Source organism: Aedes albopictus, chromosome 2, assembly GCF_035046485.1.
Source record: "Aedes albopictus strain Foshan chromosome 2, AalbF5, whole genome shotgun sequence".
NCBI classification, from domain to species: Eukaryota; Metazoa; Arthropoda; class Insecta; order Diptera; family Culicidae; genus Aedes; species Aedes albopictus.
In genome coordinates, this window is record NC_085137.1 from 99,986,881 (window position 1) to 100,013,983 (window position 27,103).

Below are 27,103 nucleotides of genomic sequence, written 5' to 3' on the forward strand. Positions count from 1 at the left end.
CATTTTTCTTCATACTAACTCGCTGGGTGCCAGAACATATTCTGTTTGCGTCGCACCCCAACTAACAATCACTCATTTAACAGGCACCATTATGACGAATTAATTCAGCATAATGTTGAATAACATTTGGGGCCGTACACAAATTATGTCACGTTTTTAGGGGGGAGGGGGGTTTTGCAGAACCTGACGACCCTTACAAAACATATTAAGGTCCCATACAAAAAGTGTGACATAGGGGGGAGGGGGGGTTGAAAACGGTCAATTTTTGCGTGACATAATTTGTGTATCACCCCTTTGAATTATTTTCACGTACAACCTATGTTCGGGTTTTGTTCACACAAATTTGGAGAAGTTATAAAGCATCATGTTGTGCACCAACTTATTTTTTTGTTGTTCAAAGCGTTTTACAAATGTACAAGAAAGTTGTTATTATGCTTTGACTGAAAATAAATAGAATGCAAAAATGTTGAACTCTCATGAGAGTAATTATTTGCTCTCATGTTGAGAACACCTATCATGAAATAAGAATTACATATAAAATTACCTAAATCCTGATTAAAACTCGAGACCTGTCGATTGCCAGCCGCATGCCTTCCTATCTGCGCCATCCTAGAGATGGTGAGATGCAGCACCCAAAGCAAAACATAATCTTCCCATGACTCTCCATGATCACTCCTGAACTTGTGTTCAGCAGTGGTGAATTAGCACAGCACGTAGAAATCAACTGAACAACGCCATATACTTGAACAGCTGTTCAGCCCAAAACACGTGTTTTCCATTCTGAATTCGCTGTCAGTATTTTTATCGCACGGTGAGAAAACTTGTATCGAATGTGGCCAAAAAGTGTTGGTCCTTATTGAAGATATTGTTTCCAGACGAACTTATTGCGATTAGAATATGTTTTTATTTTTATTATTAAATTTCGATCTTTAAATGGTTTTTCAATTGAGAAAATAGTCAATGTTCGACTTTCCTCATCGATATCAACAATGATAAATTAAAACACTTTTCAAAAGTTTAACAAGAAATTTATTCGACAAGCATTGATTCCTTAACAAAAGAGTTTAACAAAACATTTGTCTGCATCTTATTAAGCTGATGTATCGATAAGCATATGCTCCTGAACAATGTGCTTTTCACTTATCAAATAAACGCCTTCAGCCCGTCATAGTTTGACTCGGAATTTATGTAGTTTAACATTGAGTGCCAAGAGACGTAATCAACGTGAAAATGAGGCATTTATTTATTATTATTAGTCTGTAACAAGATATCTTGTACCTTGATTATTATATATTTTATCATCCGCAGCAGTTCGGTTGTACGAGACGCTTAGATCGATGCATTTGACATTTCAGTGCTGCCGTGTTCACTGAATATTGTTCCCACAGTCACCTAGATAACCAAAAAGCATTCAGAAATCGACACATTTCAAGTACACTGAAGTTTTTTTTTACGCGGTTTTTTTTTACGCGGTTTTTTTTTACGCGGTTTTTTTTACGCGGTCCGTCCTAAAAAAAAACCGCGTTATTTCAAGACCCGTCGTAAAAAAAAACCGCGTTATTTCAAAAACCGTCGTAAAAAAAATCCACGTTTTTTCAAAAACACGCGTAAAATAGTCAGCACCACATCTAACGTGACTTGACTTTTTTTACGACGGGTCTTGAAATAACGCGGTTTTTTTTTACGACGGGTCTTGAAATAACGCGGTTTTTTTTACGACGGGTCTTGAAATAACGCGGTTTTTTTTTACGCGGTTTTTTTTTACGCGGGACCATTACCGTCGTAAAAAAAAACTTCAGTGTAATCCTAAACATCCTCATGCACTATTTATTGAACATAATATCAAGATTCCATAACACATGCATAAATAAAAAAAAATGCTTAACGGATCTTCGACTGAGCATGAGTAGATAACCTGAACAGATGCTGTGAATGCACCATGCTGTGAATGCACCATGTCCAAAACCATACCGCACCACATATTGTCATACATTTTCAAACAGTAATGTGTAGAGCATAAAAATTATTTTAGTTCAGCTACCATTACCATTATTAAGCAACAAATCAGCAAGCTTGCTTGTTTGTGACTTGCAATTGTTAGTTGTACCTCCTTGGCGAACAGGTTTGTCGTGATTATCCTCGCGAGGCTTGCCGAGGAATGTGGAAAATTCATCAATTTGCAACTCGCTGCATAAATAACTATTGAGGTGCCTCAACCTCAAAATCTCTGCCAATTTGGATGAAAATTTGACCTGAAGTTGGTTAAGATCTGAAGATGACCTCAATGTCTATTATGAAAAGGGAACCCCCTTTTTAATAAAGATATTAAAATCGGCATGTCATTATTTCGGCTAGATAGATGCCGCTATCAGTCCAACTTTCCCAAGCAACGGATGTCATCGCAAATGAAGCAACGTATTCCATACGTTTCAATCGAATAATTTATTGGCTTCTCAGAAACTAGAACTTATTCCCATTCGTCACCCGTTATTCATGCATCAGTCTGAGAAAGACTGCGACAGCGACGATGACGACGGTTCTTACGAGTTAAAAAAAAAAAGTTTAAGTAGAGATTTTTAAACAAATACCCGAAACGCGCCACGGAATTCAGTCGTCCACGGTCACGTGTATGACCGCATTCGGGTGAATCTTCAAATCGAGCAGTGTCCGACTTCCTTCGAGCGAGGCCAGATCCGTTTTCACGGCCGGGCAGAAGAACCGAACAGATTTACCCTTCTGGTCGGCGAATTTGGTGGTGAATTTGTTCATGAGTTTCGCTTTCGTGTGATCCAGCGTTCGAGAACTGCGGAAAAATAACCGCTCGGTCACATCTCCCGGCATTTTGAGCATAATGCGAGTTTTTTCCGTCGGTGGAAGATTGGCCTCATCATCTGAGCTGAGTATTGGCGGCGAGGTGGGCGTTTCCGTTGGGATTGTCGCCTGTTTGGAGGGAGATTTGGACGTGGGAGTGTCCGGCTCTAGGTCGCTGTCGCTGCTGTCTGTAATTTCCTGGAACTCTTCTTCCTCGTCTTCGTCCGGAATCCAGATGGGCTTGCTGGAGCTAGGGGCTTTAGAACCGTTGGCGCCGCTTGAAGAGGCCTGTGATGTCGAAGGGCGCATAAAGCTGGATTCCACGAATTTTACCTCCTTTCCGTGGGGAGATTTGTTTTCTGTCAGGAAGGATTTCAGAGTGGACAAGAACTTGACCGGATCCGGGTCGCTAGTCGAAAATGTTTGTACCTCTTCCCCAGTGCGAGGATCAATCATCCCAATATACGGTTCATTGGTGACTTTGTAGAATGTTTTAAATTTGGCTCCATCCGTCGTCTTGTTGGATGTTTGCCAGAAAATTAAATTGTTCCTGAGGAAATCTTTTAACCGCGGATCGGACCACAAATCTCTGTTCAAAGTTTGACAGGTAAAATTGAGGTCGTCCTGTAGATTTACCAGGATCCACTTATCCACGCTTTTCCCGTGCCTCTGAGCCATGTCAAAGCTGCCGGAGAATAGTATTTCAAACGGTGGCATAAAAAGAGCCTCCAGCCGGGTTACTTTCTTCGATGAGGGTCCTTGTCCCTGCATTAGCATTTGTTCCTGTAGCCTCCCTTCAAGTTCAAAATTCCGGAAGGGCACCTCCGTGATTGTGGCACCTCGTCGTTTCAATCGTCCCCTTGTGGTATCTTCCGCCGGAAGGAGCACTTCCATCTTCCTAGGAATTGGCGCCCGCACCTCGTCTTCCTCATCATCGTTGATCACAACCGGCGGTTCGGGGTTCAAAACGCCTTCAGGATTCTCGAAAAACGCATTAATCGCTCCCTCCAGATTGCCATTGTAAGCCGTCAACAGACTGGCTGCCTGTTCCGGCTTCAGACCGGTAATTTCCCCCAGCGATTTAACATTTTCCTCTGTGGACATCTAGAATGAAATTTACCACAATTTAAACGTATCGTCCGGGTAGCTCGAAATCCAAATTACCTTCACCACAGACAAACAGACGTAACACCTTGAACGATTTTCATGGAAATCCATCGCCCAGTTCACACTACCATCACCTGGTGGAAAAGTTGCACGAATCACTGTGTTGTGCAATATTGTCAACAGAAGGCGCTAGTGTGAAACGTCAAACGCATAGAAAAACGATGCGCGCGCCTCTGGTTGTGAAAGCCACAACTATGAAAATTTAAAATGATCGTTAAAAACGTGGTCGATGGAAATTTCGCAAGTGTTACGTCTGTTTGTCTGTGCCTTCACCTTGCAAGCAGCAGCAGCAACGCCGCCGGATGGAAACAATCACCACTTCTTCTTCTTCTTCTTCTTATTTCTGGCGAGCCGACACCGTTCGGCATCAGCTCTAGTTTAACGTCCGCCTATTTCTGGTACTAAGCCTAAACACGGACGGTCAGGGAGACATCCACACACACCTGACACCCTACATATCGAACCCATCAACACATGGGCCGGGACCTACGGCTTTACTTCCTATCCGAGGGAAGGCGTGATCAGATATTTTTGTCTCAGAAATACCGACGGCGTCGACTAGGATTGAACCTAGACCGACTGGGGTGAGAGGCAACCACGCTTACCACTACACCACCGACGCCGCTAACAATCACCACTACCACAAAGAGCAGCAGCAGCTTCAGCACAGAATTGAATTCAAAATGTACGCCCACAGCGTCGCACCGATTCCGACTATCGGTTGGAATTTATTTCCCGCGCCACCGGCACCACACTTTACATCGCGTTCCGGACCGTTTTCGGCACTTTTTGCACGGAATTTCACCGGAAAACTGGAAGCAAAACACGAAACCCGTTCCGAACTAAAACAAAATTTACTTCGCACTCTGACGTTTATTTGACATTTCTTGTTCTCTCTCGGCTTGGTGAGCGGTGTGAGCGCGAGAGAAAAGAGCTAGGAGAGAAAAATTTGAAACTGAACGAAGGAGAGACGCGGCTTCGTGCAGTTTGGATGCGCTTGACGAAGCGCGCAGTTTACGCGCGAAAGATGCGACCGACCACGTGGTCGTTGTTGTTGGATGAACGTGTTCGTTTGATGGTACATACGACTAATTTATTGGGAAACGGGATAAGATAATGGGAAATAATAAGATCGGTAAAATTGAAATTGAATGATTACTTTGTCTTGCCTACTTCTTATTTCTACATTCCAAGTCTCCGTTCAAAATGTCTGGAAAAACTATTTCTTCATATTCCGTTTTTTTTTCGTAGGACCTGAGGTAGGTGAAATAAAATTCACTTCTTATTTCTCTTTATGCCCTCACAGCCCCACCATCGAAACAAAGCCTGCTCCTCAGCTTCGGTTATATGTATGATCACTTTCTCTATGTGAACCATATTTTTTCTATAGGTCATCCAGGAGGCTTGATTTTTCTGCGTTCAAAGACAAACAGACGAAAGACTGTGAACATTTTTCCCTGACAAACAGACGTAACACTTCGGACATTTAGGGTATGTTCCCAATGGGCGAATTAAATTTATTTTTCACTTAAACTTGACAGTTAAATAATTATTTCCTTAGAAGAACTGTCAATTTTGAGTTTCGAACTGTCAAATTTAAGTAAAAATTTATTTTAATTCGCCAATGGATCACTAAAATAACTAAAACGGCCGCTATGGAATGAACAGATAGCGCCACCGTAGCCTTGTGTGTTTGACGTAACTCGACTGCTGTCACTGTGTGACCGTCCATATACGGTGGCGCTTTTGTTTCGATGCGGTGAGTAGCGGAAAAGACGGCTTCAATGATCCGTTGGAACAGACCCTTAGCGATTCAAATCATAATCATGGAAAACATGTTCACCCAATGCTAAAAGGACTGAGTTTGGTCAGCCATCAACTCTAGGTGGCGCTAGTGGGCAAACATCAAACTCGTACAAAAACGATGTGAGCGCCACGGATGGCCAGTTGGCCAACTAGCAAATTTTTAAAAAGACCTTTGAATCAGTTTACGATGGGAATAATCAGACTGCTACGTCATTTACATTTACCGTTGAGTTTGTTCCAAATAATTCCAACAAAAAATACTAATGAGGTTTGTAACCGCGATCTTTTTGCAGCTGGAACCATACCTAACCAGTGTGGCACTGTACGATGCTAAAAATGGCCGCAAGTTGACCGAAAACTTTTACTTTGACCTGAACAAAGTCCACGTACGGGACATGCTGAACGCCAGTTGGGAAGCCGAGAAACCTCTTTGCACATCGCCAAAACCTACGACCAAAGCGCATCAACAGCAGAATGGTAATGGGACACTCCAACGGCATTCCAAAACCCGATGTGATACCAGTGACGACCTGCACCCGGATGTGACGAAGGAATGGACAGCCAGAGCCAGGAATGCGATTTTCAGCGTCACCTCTCCAAACCCAGATATCTTTGTAGTGGTCAAAATCGACAAGATTCTGCAGGGTGCTCTGAACCAATCTACGGAGCCCTATCTGAAGGCTACGAAAGACATCAAACTGCTGTGTAAGCTGCAGAAAACTGTACGGCAATACGCACACAAATGCGGTCACTATCGAATGCCGTTCGCCTGGGCAGCACGACCTCTTTTCCGGTTGTACAGCAACGAGCTGGATACTTCGTTTGACTTTCCTGCTATCTATCGGCAGGAGAGTACGAAGTTGAAGGACGACGAGCTGTTGAAGTTGTTAGCTGAGTACAGAAAACCGGATAAATTCAGTAAACTTACCGTCATTCCTGGTTCGCTCAAAATCTACATCGAGGCTTTGAATGAATTTCCTTCAAGTGAGTTCAAATTAAATAAATTTCTGAAATGTTGTCAATAATCAGTGTATTTCCAATCTAGATTGCCTAACAAGCACCCTTGTCCCATTGAAACCTTTCCCGTCTCCGCCGGTTGCCGATCCTACTTTGGAAATAACCGAGTTTGAAAACCGATCTGACCAGCATCTGAACCCGTATGCTACTTTCGTGAACCATCTGTATGTCTACCCGTTGCAACTAAACTACGACAGCCAGAAGATTTTTTCCAGGGCTCGTAACATCGCTGTTTTGATCGAACTACGTGATAGTGACACCACCGAAGCGAAATCCATTGAGGCATGGGCCCATAACCACAGACAAAGTATGCAGAATAACATCTAGTTACTTTTTCAGTGTATCTATGGTCGTCCAGGTCAACCCACGCTTGTATCTCAGATGTCCTGTCCCGTTCTACATCATACCACTAGTCCAACGTGGTACGAAGAAATTAAACTTAGGCTTCCTCTGCGCATAACCGCGCAGCATCATTTGCTGTTTTCGTTCTTCCACGTCTCGTGCAACATTGCCAAAAAGAAGGATCTCGTATCGACTACTACCGAGACTCCGGTAGGCTACGCTTGGTTACCACTGCTTACGAAAGGCAAATTGAACATCGAAGAGCAGTGTCTACCAGTGGCAGCATCGCTACCTGCGGGATATCTCTCCATCCAGCCTCTTGGCCTTGGGAAAGGGGTAAGTAATTCGGATACCGACCAACGTTCGACTTTACCTTTGCTTGTCATCACGATCACTCCAAATCCTAACACACTAATACAATCTCCGCACAATACGCATAGTATTAACCAGTAGAAATCTAACCTGACCCTTTTCTCTGTTTCGCGCCTCATTGCTGCCCTCAAATGGCCACACGCTACAAAACTTCCATCCCTCCAGCAGAATGCCGGTCCGGAAATCCAATGGATCGACAATCAGCGGCAGATCTTCACGATCACGTTCCGGCTAGATTCCACTGTCATCACTACCGATCAGCACCTGCACAATCTGTTCCTCCACGCCGAACGCCTGCTCGATCTACCGAAAACCGCCGCTCTTCCAGCTGAATCCGAAAGCTGCAAAATCCTCAAAGCTGCCCATGCCATCCAGATCAATTCATTGATCACATTCCTGCCGACGATCTTGAACCAACTGTTTACCCTTTTAGTTGCTACCCAGAGCGATGAAATCGGTCTGAACGTCATTCGACTACTCGTAAACACGTTTCACATGATCTCCGAAGAAGCTAAGCGTAAGGAACTGCTCCTCTCTTACGTTAAATACGTCTTCCGAATCGATGCGTTCCCCGTAAACGGTTGTTCACCAACTTCCCAGCAGGTCAGTACGGTTCATGGCGAACTGTGTCGGCATCTTCCAACTCTCCTCCATCAGAACAATACAGACTTCCTGCTCGTCAACAAGTTCATGAAATACTCCGGTATCTTCTTCGACATCATCGTCAAAAGCATGGGTCAATTCCTGCTCTCAACAGGCCGCATCAAAATGCAACGAAATGAGCGATTCCCTAAGGAATTCTCCACTCGAATAGAATCTCTCTTTAGCGTTCTTTTACCCTACCTGAACTCCCGCCATAAAGATCTCCCAATGGAAACCGAAACGCTCAACCACAGTATGTCGGTCTTCGTGAAACGCTGCCTAACCTTCATGGATCGCGGCTTCGTGTTCCGGTTAATACGACTATACATGGATCGCTGGGGTCCCGGTGATTCACGAGTTCTCCAAGAATACAAATTCGCATTCATCCGAGAGATTTGCTCCCATGAACATTACATTCCGCTGAATCTACCTTTCCTGCTGAGCCCAAACAATCGACCACCAGATTTGCTACAACAATTTTGTCTATCCGAAGACTTCTGCAAACAACATTTCCTTGCAGGAATGCTGCTGCAGGAGGTAAAAGGCTCACTCAATGAGGTCAGTCATATCCGAAGGCTCGGGTTGACGATCCTCAAGGACCTCATGGCGAAGCATGACTTAGACGACAGATACCAAAACAAGGGTCAACATAGCCGCATTGCTTTGTTGTACGTCCCGTGGTTGGGCATTGTACTTGAAAATCTCAATCGTATACCGGATGGAATGGATAAGAAAAAGCATGATTCGATCGGTACCAACCGAATGTCATGCAGCAGTAGTTACGTGTTCGCTCGGGAATCTACACCTGCCATCATTCCACAAACTGTAACTTCCCAAACTAGCACACCCAAATCCCGTAGCAATCGAGTAACGATGCACTTCGACTGCCCAAGTCCGATAAGGTCATCGCTTCATCTGAAGGACACAAGCTTCTTGGCCGCCATTGCTGGTCAGATGAACTTATCGAACGGGCATTCGACAACTTCCCTAAACTCTGAATGCTCAACCTTGTCGCAGGACGGCACAGTTGTGATACGAAACAATTCCATTGAAATGAATGGTTCCGCCAGACCTAGTCATGCCCGATCTATTAGCGTTACTCAACCGACGATCATCCAAAGAACCGATAAATTTACCCCAGCCGAAACCAAAGATCTGTTGATCAGCTTTCTGTTTGTAGTCAAACATCTCTCGCCGGACCACATGATTGCCTGGTGGCATAACTGTACGGAGAGTGAAACGGTGCAATTCTTCACGGTTCTGGATCTCTGTCTACTCTACTTCCGATACGTGGGGAAGAAGAACATCCAGGTCCCCGGCGAATCCGGAAGAGACACCAAAGCCAGCAAGTCGGCCAAAGCAAGTACCCTCCCGGCAAGAATGATGCCTCCGAGCAGTGAATCGGCTAGTTCGTTCGAATCCGGAACGCTCAACCATCCCCAGAATCGGGAAAATTTGGTCGAAGAAACCATGCGTCTACATCGAGCGCTCTACGAGTCCAATCTAGCTACGGAGATCGGCTTAACCATCCTGGACTGCATGGGACTCTACTCGATACAGTTCCGGGACTCGATGCTGGAAAGCTCGGTGCTGCCGAAGATCGCTCGAGTCTACTTGCGATTTTTGCAGTTGGGACAGTCGGAAACTCTGTCGAAACACGTCTTTGCTGCACTTCGGGCGTTTATAAATAATTTTTCTCAAGCACTTTTTAAGGGAAATGCCATCCTGTGTGGTCAACTAGTCTACGAATTACTGAAGTGCTGTGACAGCCGGCTGTCGAATCTACGTCAGGAAGCGTGTGCCGTGTTGTATCTTCTGATGAGAAGCAACTTCGAGTTCAGCGGTCGAAAGGGGTTGACCAGAGTTCATCTGCAGGTGATTATTTCCGTTTCGCAGATGATTGGGAACGTTATTGGGCTGAACAACGCCCGCTTCCAGGAATCGCTTTCCATTATCAATAGCTACGCAACGAGTGACAAGGCAATGAAGGGGTCAGGTTTCCCGATGGAGGTAAAGGATCTGACGAGGCGAGTTCGGACGGTTCTGATGGCAACGGCGCAGATGCAAGCGCACCACATGGATCCGGAGCGGTTGCTGGAGTTGCAGCACTCGTTGGCGAATTCGTATGCATCTACGCCGGAACTGCGGCATACCTGGCTGGTGACGATGGCTCGCAATCACGAGCAGAATGGCAACCTGTCGGAAGCGGCCTGCTGCTATTTGCACATTGCGGCGTTGATATCCGAGTATCTGAAACTGAAGGGTAACAGTACGGTGGCATTCGGAGCGGAGTCGTTTGTCAAGATCTCCAGGAACATTCCACGGGACGAGAAGGGGCTGAAGTTGGATAGCGGTGCATCGGATTCGCAGTATACGGAGCAGCTGTTGCTGGATCAGCTGAAGGAGTGTGCCGAGTGCTTGGACCGAGCGGAACGGCACGAGTGCCTGGGGGAGCTGTACCGGTTGATTGTGCCGATTTTGGAGAGTCGCCGAGACTATCCGGGGTTGGCGCAGAGCTACGAACACCTAATGCAGTCGTACAATCGGGTGATCGAGTTCAACAAGACGGGGAAACGTCTTCTTGGGCGGTTCTACCGTGTGATCTATTACGGGCAGGTAAGTGTGATGCAAAGGAAAATGTTCAAATTGAAAGGTTTGATAGCATATATGAGTGAATTCAAAGATGGTCTTCAAAATGGCTGCCTTGCTACCAAATACCGAAAGCACGGATCTCCTCAACCAAACACACAGAGCCGAAAATGATACTCATTGGTTACTAACCCGTACCAAACAGTGAATAGCATTTTCAGTTTCATGCGTTTTGTTGATGACGAGATGAGTGTTATTGAAAATTCGAGCAAAAAGGCCCCTGGAAGCGCTCGCAGAATCCAGCATCATCTAGGAATAATGCAGTGTATTGTCTTGAATTAAATGTACTATTCCCAAACCTACGCAGGCATATTTCGAGGAGGAGCATGCAGTTGAGTACGTGTACAAAGAACCGAAGGTGACTTCGCTGAGCGAGATATCCGAGCGACTACACAAACAGTACCGAGACAAATTCGGCAGCGACAACGTGAAGATGATAATGGATTCCTGCCCGGTAGGTTTTCGGCTAAAGCCCCTTCAGAAATGTTCACCATTATTATATGAAAATCTTCCGTTCAGGTTGACGTCACATCCCTAGACCCCAAGATGGCTTACATCCAGGTGACGCATGTGGTTCCGTTCTTTTGCAAGGACGAGCTCGAGATACGACAGACGGAGTTCGAACAGAACCATGACGTCGATACGTTTATGTACGAGACTCCGTTCACACCGAATGGCGGAGCACGGGGATCCGTGGAGGATCAATGGAAACGACGGACCATTCTGACAAGTGAGTTGAAGTTATGAGTTGCCACCCGAGCAGAAGAGAATAACAATCGCATAACAAAATGCGTTATTTTGGCAAAATAACTGAGAAATAAAATCAGTTATTTTAATGTTATTAACATAACATATTATGTTATAAACTTGCGTGTCATAAGCGGCAAAATGAAAAATATCATAACAAAAAAATGTTCCTGGAAGACCAATGTAATAACATGTTTTGTTTGTGTCTATAACATTTTAATAACAATGAAATTGGAAAATATTTCAACAACAAATTTTGATCTTCAAAAGTTATTGATAACAACACAAAAGCAAATTTTTTTGGACCACCCTTTAGATAGAGCTATCTTAATTGCGAATTATAACATATTAGTCTAACTATTTCTGAGGAACTACTAATCCACCAAGTATTACAATTTTGTAATACAATAGTATTCTGAGATTTTCTATGGAATGGATACCTCTATATGTAACTGGATACAAAAAAAGATAAAAAAACAGGACATAATTGTCGAAGTGTTCATAAAAAAATAGTCTGACAAGAATAATAATTAGAATAATAAGATAATATGTACGGAATGCTGTAAAGAACGTAAATCTCTAATGTTGTAGTTACAATTTAAAAACTTGTTATTGTTGTGATATTGTTTATCAAATATTTGTACACTCTCAATATCACAGTAATAACTTAGTTTGCTCCATAACAAAACATGTTATTTAAATGTTGTTCAATGGGTGCATATCAATAGCTGAATTATAACAAAAGAAGATTGTCCAACAAAACATGTTATGGAGAAGTAATTCCTTGATAAGTTAATAATAACAAAATAAGATATAAAAACAGGTTATGTTGTTTTGTAGTTATTATTTTGCTATTCTCTTCTGTTCGGGCATGGAAGTCTTGTTCAGCTTTGATGGCTAATTAGGATACTCTACGGATCTTGATTGGTACCTACTTATGAGTTCCTAAGAGGGTCTATCGGTCCAAAAGTCATTCGTAACGGGTCTATTCGGTTTGGCATAATATCATTTGCGATGATGCCGTTTGGTATAGGGCACTGCATTGTTTTGATTTTATATGGGATTTTGACGTTTTTGGCCTTGTTGTTTACAAAATTTCTGTAAGATTGAAAGAGAAGGAGAGAATTTCATGCAGTGCCCTATATCTAGTCCTATATAGTCTTTTGACGAAATCTTTTAACATGGCATAAGATAAGTTGGCTCTCTCTACTTTTTCTACTACTTCAACTTTCTCGTATCAAAGTTGATTCTTTACACATATATTTTTAACGGGAGCGGGACATTTAGCATAAAGTCATACAGCATAAGGTCACTTTGCATAACGGTCATTTGGCATAATGGTATTTGGCATAATCGAAATGCACCCTTCTTTATTATGTGTCCATTGCGCCAAAAGATCGTCATGCCAAATATATCTATGCCAAGTGACCCTTATGCCAAATAGCCTCATGCCAAATGACATAGACTCATTTTTAACATCGTTTACAAAATGACCAATCGCGTGAAGTGTTTGTGATATTTAATGCAAGCAGTTTTTAAAACAACAGATATTTAGGCAAAACTCATAAAAATAATGAACGCTTGTCGCTTCTTCACCGTTATGCCAAACGGTCATTATGCCAAACGACTATTATGCCAAAAGACCATTATATCTAACGACTTCATTTTTAGGAGTGTTTCATGGCTTTTCAGTCCGATTGTGAGATCAAAAACAACTTATGTTCTCTTAATAAGGCAATCCATGAGACAGATGCGATCAGCTGATTTTTTTGTTTACCATGTATTTTTGACAACCGATGATCGGGGTGACAGTTGAACACAAAGGAATTTGTTAAACACCGACGACACTTGACGAAACTTTGTTAAGCTGTACTCAAACTGTGTTTACAGTTTTGGCTGTCATCCCCATTGCCAAAAGTCGTCATGGATTGCCTTATCCGACGTTTCGATCCGTATCGGATCTTTCTCAAGGATTCTGTTGATTTATTAAATCAAAAGTAAACAAACAATAGCGAAAGAGGTCCGAATTATGGTTTTCCGGATAAAAACAGACGGCAAGCTAGATATTCGAATGACGGTTGAAAGATTGGAAAAATCTGTATAACGATAAAACGACCAAAAACTCGGTAATGTGTCAATTGTTCGTAAAGTGTCTTGTAAGAAAACGAAATTAATTGTGATGTTTTAATAAATCGACAGAATCCTTGAGAAAGATACGATCGAAACGTTGAAGTTAGGGAACTTAAGGTGATTTTGATCTCACAATCAGACGGAAAAGCCAAGAAATACTCCTAAGAATACACCCAAGAACAGTCGTCCAATGAGCTAACGACTTCACGCCAAACGGCATTATGCCAAAGTGGGGAGACACATTCGTTACATATTTGAACATAGTTACGTCAAAACCTGATTTGAATTTGACACTTATTTTTGGTTATTTAATTCTTTGAAGCCGGAATATTTCCAAGCGTTTATCAAGAGTTTTTTCCACGTATTTCTGTGGTTTTGGGGGAAATATAATGCAGAATATTTTTTTCTGGATATCCTAGGTCATCCAAACTGTTCTTGAGTTTAGATCCTAAAGTCTACGGGTGTAACAGTAACTTCTTTCGTTATACAAGGCTTCGGTTTGTATTCTATCTCGTCCAGTAAATCTTCTGAAAGTTCAATAGACAGTATAAGATTAGCCGGGATATCCTAGGTCATCCAAACTGTTCTTCAGATTAGATCTTAGAGTCTACGGGTGTACGGGTAACTACTTTCATTATACAAAGGTAAGATTTGTAGTTTATCATGTCCAGTAAGTCTTTTTAAAGTTCAAAAGACAGTATCAGTCGGGATATCCTAGATCATCCAAACTGTTCTTGAGTTTAGATACTGAAGTCTACGGATGTAACGGTTATTTTTTTATCTGTATTAACGAGATTTTAAGCCCTAGGCTAGTTTATCTCGGGGCACACGCTTTACTTCCCTTCCGCAGGAAGAACCCACATTTGATGAGTTTGTCGGGAGTGAGATTCGATGCCATGTCCTCGGCGTGATAGTCAAGTGTTCTTACCATCACACCAGGTTCGCTCCACATGTAACGATTATTTCTTTCTATATACAAAGCTACGATTTGTATTCTATCATGTCCAGTAAGTCATCTAAAAGTTCAATAGACATTATCAAATCAGTCGGGATATCCTAGGTCATCCAAACTGTCCCTGAGTTTAGATCCTGAAGTCTACGGGTGTAACGGTTACTTCTTTTATTATATTTACAAAGCTACGATTTGTGTTCTATCATGTCCAGTAAGTCTTCTGGAAGTTCAAAAGACAGAATCAGATCAGTCGCAGGTCATCCAAACTGTTATTGAGTTATGTCCTAAAGTCTACAGGTGTAACAGTAACTTCTTTCATTAAACAAAGCAACGATTTGTATTCTGTCATGTCCAGTAAGTCTTCTGAAAGTTCAACAGACAGTAACAGATCTGTTGAGATATCCAAGGCCATCCAAACCATTCTTGAGATTACATCCTAAAGTCTACGGATGTAACGGTAACATTTTTCATTGTACATTGCTACGATCTGTAATCTATCATGTCCGATAAATCGTCTGAATGTTCAATCGACATCATCAGATCAGTTGGGGTCATCCAAACTATTGTGATGTTTAAAATCTAGCATTTCCAGCAGTTGAAGCTTCTGTTTTGGCTATATAGAGTTACATAACATTACCAACCGTAATGATTGTTTCTATTGCATTTTTTAGCTTAACAGTTATAATAAAACTGAATCAACAATTATTCACTACAACACTCGGTTCGTGGCTGCAGTCATTATCCTCGGCCGCGTTCCACATTTGCCTTCAGGTTTGTGCTCCAGACGTGGCTTCGTCATATTTTCACCTTAGCTGGAATTTCTTAGTTGTAGGGAAGTTTAGTAATCCTGAAATATCTCGAAGGTATTTTTGAATGGCTCTGATTTTCACAGAAGTTCACGATTAGTTAGACTAACTGGCGTAACTTTTTACAGCACAAATAATGGCTACAACGAATACAGATTACAAAATGTGTTTCATAAAAGTTTGAGCAACCTTAAATGTTTCAAAGGTACAGAACAATGCCTACTAGTATTTGCAGAATATTAGTAAATATGGTTCATTATGTATCATTATTCAGTGTAGCAGGCTAGCATTGCAAGTGTAGATATAAAGATTGGATGACCTTAATTAGCACAAAACTATCATGAAGTGACCCTTGAGAGTTAAGAGGTTCATGGATCCTATTTGGTTGTGCAACGTTACTATCTAAAATGAAACGTGATGTTACACTACTTAACTTAGAGGCAAAAACTATTATAACAAGTGTAGACCTGAAGCTATGATCGCTGAAGTAGTTTGGTTTATCTGGAATATCTCAAAACTATCTTGGAATGACTCATGATATGCCAGGGGGTTACAGATTACCGTTGAATGTGTAATGTCACAGTTTATTGTGAGAATAACTATTGTTACTGTCAAGAGCTAAACTTCAGGACAGTTTAGAGGACAGTGAATGTCCCATAGGTTCGTAATAATATATATTAGACTTCAAGTTGGTCCAGTAATCGCGGTTGGTTTTGCAACGTTACTCAGTACAGCAGACATGGCCACTGTTACGAGCATAGACCTGAAGTTGTCAACTCCAAGGTAGTTTGGCTGACCTAGAATATCCCTATAGTGTCCATAAATGACATTTTAGATTTCAAAAGCTTTACGGATCCGAGCAGATTATGCAATGCTATTATTTATGGCGAAAACACATAAAATTATTCTTGTAGATTTGAAGGACTTTACTACAGGACAGTTTGGAACACCTCAAACATCCCTGAATATAAAACACCTTTTGATATTCTTGACGAAGATTAAATGGGACGTAACCCATTCCCAAATTCAGCTTTTAGAACAATTATTTCGTTCCTCATAACTTCATGGTGTTCAGGATGTTCTAGGTTGTCAGAAAAGTCTCAGTTCCAAAGGGTTAAGGTGTATTGATCATATACTAACTGTTTAATTTTTATTGCCTTCACAAATTTCAGCACAATACAGTTTCCCGTACGTATTGAAGCGTATTCCGGTCAAGGAGCGCCAGACAGTGGAGCTGAGTCCGATTGAAGTGGCCATCGATGAGATGCAGGCCAAGGTAGCGGAACTGGAGGAGGTTGTTCTCGGTCCGATCGATCTGAAGAAGTTGCAGCTACGTCTACAAGGTAGCGTAGCCGTTACGGTGAATGCCGGTCCGCTGGCATACGCCTCGGCATTCCTCGATCCCAAACAGTGTTCCAAGTACCCCTCGGAAAGGGTCGAGGATCTGAAGGATATCTTCCGGTAAGTTGGATGAATGCTTAGGTGGTGAGGGAGATTCCTAATAGGAGTTCTTTTTTCAGGGAATTTGTGCGGATCTGTTTCACGGCATTGCAAATCAACGACAACGTCATCTCGTCGGATCAGCGTGAGTACCACAATGCCCTGAAGGAAAACTACGAAAATCTGTGTTCAGCACTCAGCGATCTGTTGGGTGAGTTTGTCTATCCCACGGACGACAGTAATAATAACGCTCACCGCCACAGTCTTGCCTTGTTCAGTGCCATTAGCGGTGCGCCGAACAATTCCAGCACTGCTTAAGGGTAAAGTATTTGTAGGGTTTTAAAAGCAAATGTCTCAATTTGGTTTCGATGGATTTTAGGGGCCCTTAAAGCTAGTTTGAACGACATCTCCCAAGTCATAAAAGGCGCTCAATGAGCATCAATATGGTTGAGAAAAATAACCCAAATGAATGATGAAATCACATCAATTCCAGTAAAGTTCAATTCCGGTAAAGTCTGGAATATTTGGTCTGTTTTTGCCATATTATCGAAACTTTCGAGTTTGACTTTCTGTTGAAGGATTCAACCCCATCTCAACTTTAGGCAAATTTAAAATTTTAAATAACGTAATAAGAGGAGCTTTCAAACTATCCTGAAGCACACGGCAAGTAAGTTTTGATATAACGAAATATTGCGAAAGGTCTTTCTACTAGGAATGGTTATGCAACAAAAATTATAGGTAGATTACGAAGTAGATCAAAGGTGACTAAACCAACCAGGTTAATAATTCTTCGAAAGCTGTTTTGTTATTACATTGATAGGATTACTGAGAAAATTTCGGTACATATTCTAGATACGTGCTAATGATAAAACAGCATTCGGATTGCAATAGCGCACAAAACACTAGTTAATATTTAGAGAAAATTGAAAATTGACATCTCCACAAATAGTCTCTTACAAAAAAGCACATCACCGCCCGATTCTATTAAGCTCGACATCTTCTCTCTTGGTTCCGCGCACGACTCAGGAACTTGTCAGCGATATCCACTGGCAATGCCCCGGTTCTGTATTTATTGTATAAAAATCACCGTCACATGCAGATTTTATTGCTATTATGCAGTAGCAAGCTATCTGAAATCTCGATTATTTAGATGTTGTATTCATGTATAAATCAAATTAACGTTATTGTTATAATTGATCAAACGCCAGTCCAGGCGTCGAAAAATAAAAACTCTTAGATACGGAATTTTGGGGCTCGACAGCTCGGAAAAAAAATTCAAATTGGAACTTACCTCGCATAACTTAGTTTCAGTTTATCACGGGACCTTTTTTCGCGGACCGAACACACGATTCAAACTTGCGTCCCAATTCGGTTGACTTGCCAGAAGAAAGTTTTAGCAGTTTTTACTTTTCTCCTTCACGTTTTATGTTCTCGTTTTTATTCCTATCAATTTGTGTCTCAAATAATTCATGCTTTTTAATTTATACCTACGGTATAACTATTAATTTTGAAACGTGTGACAATTTATCTATCAAATTTGACTATTTGCGTCAAACAACTTGAAATAATAGAAAATTAACACAAACAAATAACAAATTATCCAAGACTGCAACAAGTGAACCGTTTCAAATTATCCTCAAAAGGAGCAACTTAACCCATAAGAATGTGTATGTTCGATGTGCACTGTGTTTTAGCTGAAAACATATACCTACCAACTTACTCTGATACTCTTTCACACCACTGAACTCTCTTATGATGTCGAATCGAAACCTTTTTTGAAACCAGTTCAGCTATTACACAATTCGTTATAAATATAATACATACTAGTCAGTTGAAGCACTTTGTATTCGTTTTTATTTTGTCTATAGAAACGACCCATGTACAATCCTCTAATTAACGCTATGTGTGAATGTAAATTTTCGTACCCATTTAAGTTGTAAATATTCTTGTAAAAATTCCTCATCTTTCAAATAAGTAGAAACTATCCGCAAGTTGTTGTTTTTAAATGTTATTTTATTGAACTCGAATGAAATTTTATGATATTTTATTGTCATCACAGATGTAGTGCATTGTTATTGCCTTTGGGCGTTTAGTGTTATTTTCGCTTCGATTGGAGGTTATTTCCCAAATTAAGGGTCATAATGGACAGTTTTTCCACTGTTTATTACAATATTTGAAAAGCTTAGCTTACTGCTCACTTTGTTAAGATTAGTCTCAAACGAAAATTATCAGATCTTACATGATTGGTGAAAATTGATCAAATCTATAGTAGAAAAACAATCTTTCAATTTCAAACCTTATAAACGAATACTCAGACTCTTCAACAGAAAATCAGGAAGCATCTGAACCAGGAACAAAATACTACATAAACATATAATATTAATGGAATGAACATTGATAAGGAACTTTACACGTTTATTGGAAACATAGGTTTTAAGTAGGTATTTGCAGTAAATTACAACAAAATATACACCCAAAACAACCATATACTTACTAATAGTCAAATGATACAAAGTAAACTGACATGTGTGAAAAAACTGACAGTGCTTGAAATCCCAGTGGAACTTGCAAAACACGTGCACAGTAGTATGGGACAAACATCAAATTCTCGCTCCAGTCGACTTTTTTGATTCCATTTAGGTCCCATATGAACTGTACAAAATTTCAGCGCAATCGGTGAAACTATAATTTAGCGCAAGCGGTTCAAAGTTTTCATAGGATTTACTATGGGAAAAGTTACACTTTCAGATAAAAAATCCCAGAGGTCGTCCGTTGTCCCCTTAATTCAAATCGATCAATGCTTCTTGTAGAAAAATCATTTATGAAACTTTCCTTCGAAGACCGCAAAACGATTGGATGCTTGTGGAAAAAGTTATAGATTTATTACCGATTAGTGATCCAACGAACGGCTTTTTGTTTTGTTTTATTAGCAGCACTGTAGCTGCCTTGGCTGCTGCTGTTTCTGGGGGTGGTGATACCTCCCGCCACCCCATGCAACAACGGCAGCAGCAGTGCTGCTGATAAAACAAAACAAAAAGCCCTTCGCTGGATCACTAATCGGTAATAAATCAATAACTTTTTCCACAAGCATTCAATCGTTTTGCGGTCTTCGAAGGAAAGTTTCGTAAATGTTATTTCTACAAGAATAATTGATCGATTTGAATTAAGGAGACAAAGGGCGACCCCTGGGATTTTTTGTTTGAAAGTGTAACTTTTCCCATAGTAAATCCTATGCAAGCTTTGAACCGCTTGCGCTAAATTATAGTTTCTCCGATTGCGCTGAAATTTTGTACAGTTCATATGGGGCCTAAATGGGATCTAAAAAGTCGACTGGAGCGAGGATTATTTTTTTCATACAAGCGTGTCCCACACTAGTGCACAGCATAGCAAATCAAATGGATAAGAATGGAAACAAAAATTAAACGCAACATTACATAGGCATATTCATTCAATAAACATAACCAACGACGTGTTGTACGGATGCTGTACCCGAATATAATCGTACTGGATAACCAATAATAAATGGCTGAATACCCTTTAGGTCGGTGAGGTTTTCTTTCGATGACAATGTCCAATGATTTTCAATTTGTCGAAGTTAGACCGTAGCTTCTTCTGGAGCTCGTAGTAGTAGCCACGACTTCCACTGATAATGCGTCTTCGAATTTCACAACTGATATTGTTGTCAGCCTTCGTCAGCAAGGATCCGAGGTAAACGAATTCCTCCACTAACTCGTAGGTATTTCCGTCTATCGTGACATTACCGCCTAGACGGACCCGGTCGTGCACGTTCCTGTCTACCAACATGTACTTTGTCTTTGACGCATTCACAACCAATCCAACTTTTGCTGCTTCGTGTTTCAGGCAGGTTATAATGTCCATGTCGTCCGCAAAGAACAGAAATTAACCGAATTTTGTAAAAATCGTACCCCGGCTCGACGTATATACAGGGGATGCCCAAAATGTTTGGGATAGGCAACTTTTTTTCTCTCTCACAAAAATGTTCAACATGCTGTAAATTCTCAAATTTTGACTTTTTGTACATCTTCTATATGTGCATGTTTGGTTTGGTACAAATTTGAGCTCGATTGGTTAATCTTTCGTTAAAACCGTTCTCTTAAAACACTATTTTTAGTCAACTAACTTTTTAACTGTCATATCTCGGAAACCAATGAACCGAATTGAATGAAATTTAACGCTTATCAACAATATATTGATACTTGATATGACGCTATAAAATGTAATATTTTCCCACAATGAATAAAGTTATACCGGCTTGACATTTTGACCCATATAGCTAACGTTTGATCAATACATACACACCAATGTAGATTGACACGACGAAAACTAATTACTTCTTTGACTTGCTATGTTTTTGTATGACAAAGTAGACATTTCGACGTTTTCGAATGTTAGTATTACATGAAGAGCGATAGACTGCGACATACATCTATAGAAAATAAGGACTATTACTATACTCTTTATGCTTGTGGACGAAAGACGACTTTTTTTTATCGTGGTCAAGTACAGCATAAAAACGCGTATCTTAAAAATAACAAACATAACAAAAAATGACAAACATAACAAAAAATGACAAACAAAACAAAAAATGATAAACATAACAACTATCTAACATTCCACTTAGACTTTCCTAATAGTAGGTACTGAATAAATGAATAACAAATATCGAACAAAATCAGACAGTATTCCAGAAATTAAAAGGTCTTGATAAATATACGACAAAATAAGAAAAATAATGAACCATACCACAAAAATAAACAAAAAGACAAATTGTACAAATTGTGTGTCTAGAACACGACATAGACAAACCCTGATAAATGACTACTTCAAGACTGACTGACCAATTGAAAATTTTCCAATCTCCTACCGTAACTTTCTGAGTCAGTTTGCAACAGTGTCTTAATGGATGCCGGTATCCGCGTACGGCTGGTAAACTGCTTCTGAAAGATTACGTATTATGTTCTATCTTCAGGTCTAGTGTAGAGGTTTCGACTCTATTCAGAGTGCAGCTAGAAACCTAGCAAAAATAAAAATAGAGGAAAATAAGTCAAATTTACAATATCATACAAAAATTACTAAATGTGTTGTTATTTCAATCCAAATAGGCTCTAATTTATCTTATCAGAGATATCTTCAGAACAGAAGCAGAAAATCTTTGGATATCAACTCTAAAATTTAATGACATGCATTGATGTAAAAAAATTACATTTTTTCGAGTAAGATCCAAAAAGATTCAATCCATGATAACTTTTTTCAACGTTCAAAAATTACCTATGTTTATTGACATGAGAAGCATCAATGTATTGTTGATAAACGTTCAAAAGTTCATTAAATTTGAAGCACTGGTTTCCGAGATATGACAGGTCAAAAATAAGTTGTCTAAAAAATAGTGTTTTACGAGAACGATTCTAGCTTTGCGAAAAATTAACCAATCGAGCTCAAAATTGTACCAATGATGTACATATAGTAGGTAAACAATCAGTCAAAATTTGATAATTTTTGATGCACTCTATGCAAAGTAACAGCGTTTTGGATTTTTTTTTGTGAGGGAAAAAAATTTGCCTATCACCAACATTTTGGCCATCCCCTGTACCTTGCAGAGAAATGGTGAGAAGTGGGCATGATACTCCGTCACCCTGCCGCCATAGGCATCTTGCAGGGTTCTGACAGGGTTTGTTCCAAGAAATGCTTCAAGAATTCATCCCACAACGCCTTCTGAATTTTTTACAGATACTTCTGCAAGGATGCATCGACGAATTCCATCAGGAATTTCTCAATAGCTTCCTTTAGTGATTCCATCATTGATTGCTCCAGAGACTTTTTCAAGAGTTCCTCTATGGGTTTCACCAGACATCCTTCCGCGGATTTCTGCTGGGATATCTTTGGAGGTTCCTCCAGAGATTGTTCCAGTGCTTTTTTCGATAATTCACCCAGGAATTTCTCTAGGGATTCCCGTCAACAGAAATTCTTTCAGGTATTTCTGTAAGTGTTCCTTCAGAGATTTCTTCAGGGATTTCTCTATAATATATTATATTATATTCCTTCAAGAATTCCACTAGTGATTGCTCCAATAATCCAATCTGGAATAATTCGAAGTATTTCAGCAGGAATACCAGAATTTTACCAGAAATTAGCTTGAATTAATCTAGCAGTTCCTTAAAACATTGTACAAAACATTCTTTTGGGAGTCCATCCAAAGATTCCAACAATAATTCGTCCAAAAAATATTGCAGACATGGATTTCATATTTTTTTCCTACAGATATTCTTCCAGGTATTTGTTAAGAAAACTTTCCTGGAATTTCCTAAGGAATTCCTCGAAGGATTTTTATCAGAAATTCTTCCAGGTTTTCCTTCAAGAATTCTTCCAGGGATTCATCCGAAAATTTATGCTGTGTATATTTCAGGGATTATTTTAAAAATTCCTCCAAGGATTCCCCCGCGAACCCTTTTTAGAATTCTTTCAGGAGTTCCTCTTTCAATTCTTTCAGGAACTCCTCCAGGAATTAATCCAGTACATCCTACAGGGACTGTTTAGGGATTCCCTGAGCCTCTAGGAATCGCTTCCGGGATTCCAAGGATTCCATCTACAATTTCTTCAGGAATTATTCCTGGGATTCCTCCAGGAATTTCTTCAGAGATTCCTCCAGGATTTGTTCCAGGAATTGTTGTAGGGATTAATTGAAAAAAAAATCCAGGGATTCCTTCAGAAATACCTTTAGAGATTTCTCCAGAAGTTCCTCCAGGAATTATTCTAGATATTCCCCCAGGACTATTTCTAGAGATTCCTCCGTTAATCCCAGGCATTCCTCTAGGATATCCTCCAGGGATTCCTTCAAGAAATTCTGCAGGACTTAACTCGGGAATTACTTCTGAGATTCTTTCTGGAACAATTTATTTTTAAAATTTATTCAAGAAGTTTCCCATGGACTCTGCTTAGGATTTCTTCAGGAATTCCTCCTTGTATTCATAAAGGAAATCCTTCAGGAATTAATCAGTACTTCCTCCAGAAACTGTTGAGGGATTCGCTTAGGAATTCCTCTTGAAATTGCTCCGGCATTCCTTCTGGAGTTTCTTCCTGAACTCTTCTAAGGATTCCTGCAGAATTTCTCCAACAATTTCATCTGAAATTTCTTCAAGATTTATTATTTATTATGTATAGAATACAAGATTTATCCACGAAATTCTTTATGAATTTCTCTAGAATTTTTCCAGAGATTCCTCTGGGAATTGTTGCAGGGATTTCTCTAAAAAAAATCCTCCAGGAATTCATCTAGAGTTTCCTCCATAAATTCCACCACAAATTCCTCTAGAGATTTCTCCAGGAGTTCCTGTGGAGATTCCTTTAGGAATTCCTACAGGCATTTCTAGGATATCCTCCAGGGATCCATTTAATAATTCCTACACGATCTTTTTTTCAGAGATTCCTTCAAAAAACCCTCCAAAGTTTTCTCAATGCATTCCTTCAGAGATTCCTCCAGTAATTGCTTCCGGGATTTTTCCAAGAATTCCACCAGGAATTTCTACAGAAATTTATCCAGGAAATTTTCAAGGATTTTTTTTTCAGAGATTTCTTCAGGAATTCCTCCAAAGATTTCTCCAGGAATTACTTCCAAGAATCCTCAAGAATTCCACCAGTAGTTCTACTAGGCATTCTTCTAGGAAATTTTTCACGCATTCTTTCAGGGATTACTCTTTGGAATCTTGCAGAGATTTCTCCAGGATTTTTTTCAGCGATTCCTCCAGGAATTCCACCAGATAATCCTCCAGGAATTGCTTCAGGGACTCCTCCAGAAATTCCCCCAAATTCTTCTAGGATTGCTTCAAGAATTCTTCTCCAAATCCCTTCAGAAATCCATGTAGGCATTCCTCTAGGATTTCATCCAGGAATTTCTCCAGAGTATCCTCGAGGAATTCCCCCAGGAATTTCTTCGGGGATTCCTCCAGGAATTTTACCAAGAAGTAATCAAGGAATTCCGTCATAAATTATGTCAGCAATTCATCCAGGAATTTCTCCAGAAAATCATTCAAGGATTCCTATAGAAATTCTTCCTAGAAATTTCTCCAAAAAATCCTCCAGGAATTTCTCAGGGGTTTTTTTCAGAAGTTTCTCCCAGGGTTTATCTAGAGATTCCCCAAGCAATTCATCCAGTAATTATTGCAAGAATTCCTCCACAAATTCCTCCAGGAATTCCCAAACGACAACCTCCAGGAATTCCTTCACGTATTCCTCCAGGATTTTATCCAGGAACTCCACTAAGAAATTCTCCAGGAATTTCCCCAAGAATTTCTTCAGGATTTCTCTCAGCAGTTTCTCTAGAAATTGATCCAGGAATTGCCTCTGGACATCCTTTAGAAATTATGTCAGCAATTTCTCTAGGATGTTTTCCAGAAAATCTTGTGGGGATTTTTTCAGATATCCTTCCAGGAAATTCTTCAGGATTACCCTCAGGATTTTTTTTCAGGGATTTCACCACGAATTTCTACAGGGATTTCTCAGGGATTCCTGCGGGAAATCCTTCGAAGATTCTTCCAGGAAATCCTGCAGAAATTCCTCTAAGGATTCTTCCAGCAATTCCTTTTAGGATTTCTTAAGAATCTCTTCCAGGAAATAACTTCAGGAATTTTTCAGGGACTCCTTCAGAGATTCCTCCAAGGATTTCTTCGAAAATTTCTTCAATGATTCTTCCAGGGACTCCTCCAGGATTTTCCCAAGGGATTTTTTTAGAAATATAAAAATAAATAAATCTCCCAGAATTCCTCTGGAGATTGCTTTATAAACTTATCCAGTAATTCTTTCATGAATTCCTCTTGATATTCCTCCAGTAATTTCATCATAGATTTCTCCAGCAATTCACACAGGAATACCTCTAGGAATTCCACTAGGCATTCCTCCTGGATTTTATCCAGGAACTCTTCCAGGAATTCTTCTAGGAATTACCCCAAAAATTTCTTCACGAATTTCTCAAGGAATTTCTCTAGGAATTGCTCCTATAGGAGCAATTCCTAGATAAATTCCTGGAGAAATTCGACTGATACATCAGTCAGCACACAGAAGTACGTGCCGACATGGGGCCTCCACCTGCCCCGACCTTGCCGAGACCCCTTTTCAACAGCGGGCTAAGATCAAATTCTGTAGACCGACGCTAAGACAGCAACGCTGTAAAGTACGATTTCGACCGCATGTATAGCGCTTGAACTAGTCATTCTCCGAGTACACGTGCCGCCTTCTCTGTAGCTCCAAATCGATGTGGGTGATGGCCGTTCCAGCCAAATTCATAATTACACATCCTCTGGTAAAGATTGTCCAGAGTTGTGTCCTTTCCGCATGTGGCTAGCATGCGGTCACGCATTATGCAAAAACGCGGCCACACGAACACAACGGACATTCGGGAGAAGGTGTCCGGCCATTTGGCCGAATGCTGTTTGACCGAATGTCGTTTGACTGAATGCCTTCGGCCAAATTAAAATAACAGGAATTTAGTGTAATGTTTTGACATGCTTGCTACCAATACGATCATAAAAAATATTTCCTTCTTTTTAATCATAGGTTATTCTTTCTAGTTTTATCATTTAGAGATTAGTTGGCGCTGAAACTGCCATTACTTTATCAGAGATTTATCTTCTTTGAAACAATAGAAGTACAAGTCTATTAGCTGCACAAACATGTATCAGAAGGAACCACGTGCGAGTATCCATGCTTGCCAGCGTAGGTTTTTGTTCGATCAGGTAGACTGTGATGTAGTAGTTGTCAACAATGTTCGAGCTCCCGGCGTCAAACAGTTGTGTGGAGGCGTAAGAAAAAGTCGATTCAGCAAGAGCCTCTACACCTGGTTTGCAATTTGAATCAGGATTGAAATCGTCTCGATCCGGATTCCAGCAGATCAGTGGATGTAGGGGATTCTGGGGTAATACGCACCACTTAAGGAAGATGCGTCCAAATGCATATAAAAAGGCAATAATTTATTGGTTTAATGCATGCATTCATTGCATATACTTTCATTCTAAGAGAAACCAAACACAATTTCAGCCTTAATACAGTTCAGTTTTTGAAAATAACGTTTTTTGTAAAGACTAACATTACGGCTTCGTATGTTTATGCGGGGCAGTATGCACCCTTGCTCGGGGTAAAACGCACTACAACAATGGGGCAGGATGCACTCAAACAAAGGGGTAAGACGCACCACAACATGGAGGCAAGATGC

At 40.5% G+C, this 27,103-nt stretch overlaps 2 protein-coding genes across 10 annotated transcripts in view; one reads left to right on the top strand and one right to left on the bottom strand.

Annotated features, from left to right (window-relative positions):
• Nucleotides 1-20,421, top strand: part of LOC109419769 (dedicator of cytokinesis protein 9) — a 306,880-nt gene extending 286,459 nt beyond the window's left edge. For 3 of the 5 annotated variants that reach the window (XM_062850124.1, XM_029852751.2, XM_062850123.1), the window contains 8 exons: nt 6,078-6,768; nt 6,830-7,083; nt 7,141-7,479; nt 7,681-10,773; nt 11,114-11,260; nt 11,326-11,536; nt 16,614-16,902; nt 16,962-20,421. In XM_062850124.1, the coding sequence (XP_062706108.1) occupies nt 6,078-6,768; nt 6,830-7,083; nt 7,141-7,479; nt 7,681-10,773; nt 11,114-11,260; nt 11,326-11,536; nt 16,614-16,902; nt 16,962-17,199 (5,262 nt within the window). In that variant the 3' untranslated portion in view covers nt 17,200-20,421. The remainder of the gene's footprint in view (nt 1-6,077; nt 6,769-6,829; nt 7,084-7,140; nt 7,480-7,680; nt 10,774-11,113; nt 11,261-11,325; nt 11,537-16,613; nt 16,903-16,961) is intronic. The other 2 variants (XM_062850121.1, XM_062850122.1) reach the window with 2 other exon arrangements.
• LOC109420048 (UBX domain-containing protein 7) lies at nt 2,424-5,016 on the bottom strand. Of its 5 annotated transcripts, none has more exons than XM_062850132.1 (3): nt 4,605-5,016; nt 4,252-4,285; nt 2,424-3,915 (listed from the first exon to the last, which is right to left on the bottom strand). In XM_062850132.1, exon 3 carries the CDS (start codon nt 3,913-3,915, stop codon nt 2,608-2,610), a length of 1,308 nt encoding a protein of 435 aa, XP_062706116.1. In that variant the 5' UTR covers nt 4,252-4,285; nt 4,605-5,016; the 3' UTR covers nt 2,424-2,607. The 5 variants fall into 5 exon arrangements, with proteins under 5 accessions (XP_062706116.1, XP_062706114.1, XP_029708616.1 ...); XM_062850130.1 differs by having other exon boundaries at nt 4,246-4,285; XM_029852756.2 differs by lacking the exon at nt 4,605-5,016 and having other exon boundaries at nt 4,252-4,298.
• Nucleotides 20,422-27,103: the final 6,682 nt, after the last annotated feature.

Excerpts from the sequence above, each read along its gene's own strand:
- LOC109420048 (XM_062850132.1), bottom strand. The coding sequence starts at position 3,915 with ATGTCCACAGAGGAAAATGTTAAATCGCTGGGGGAAATTACCGGTCTG.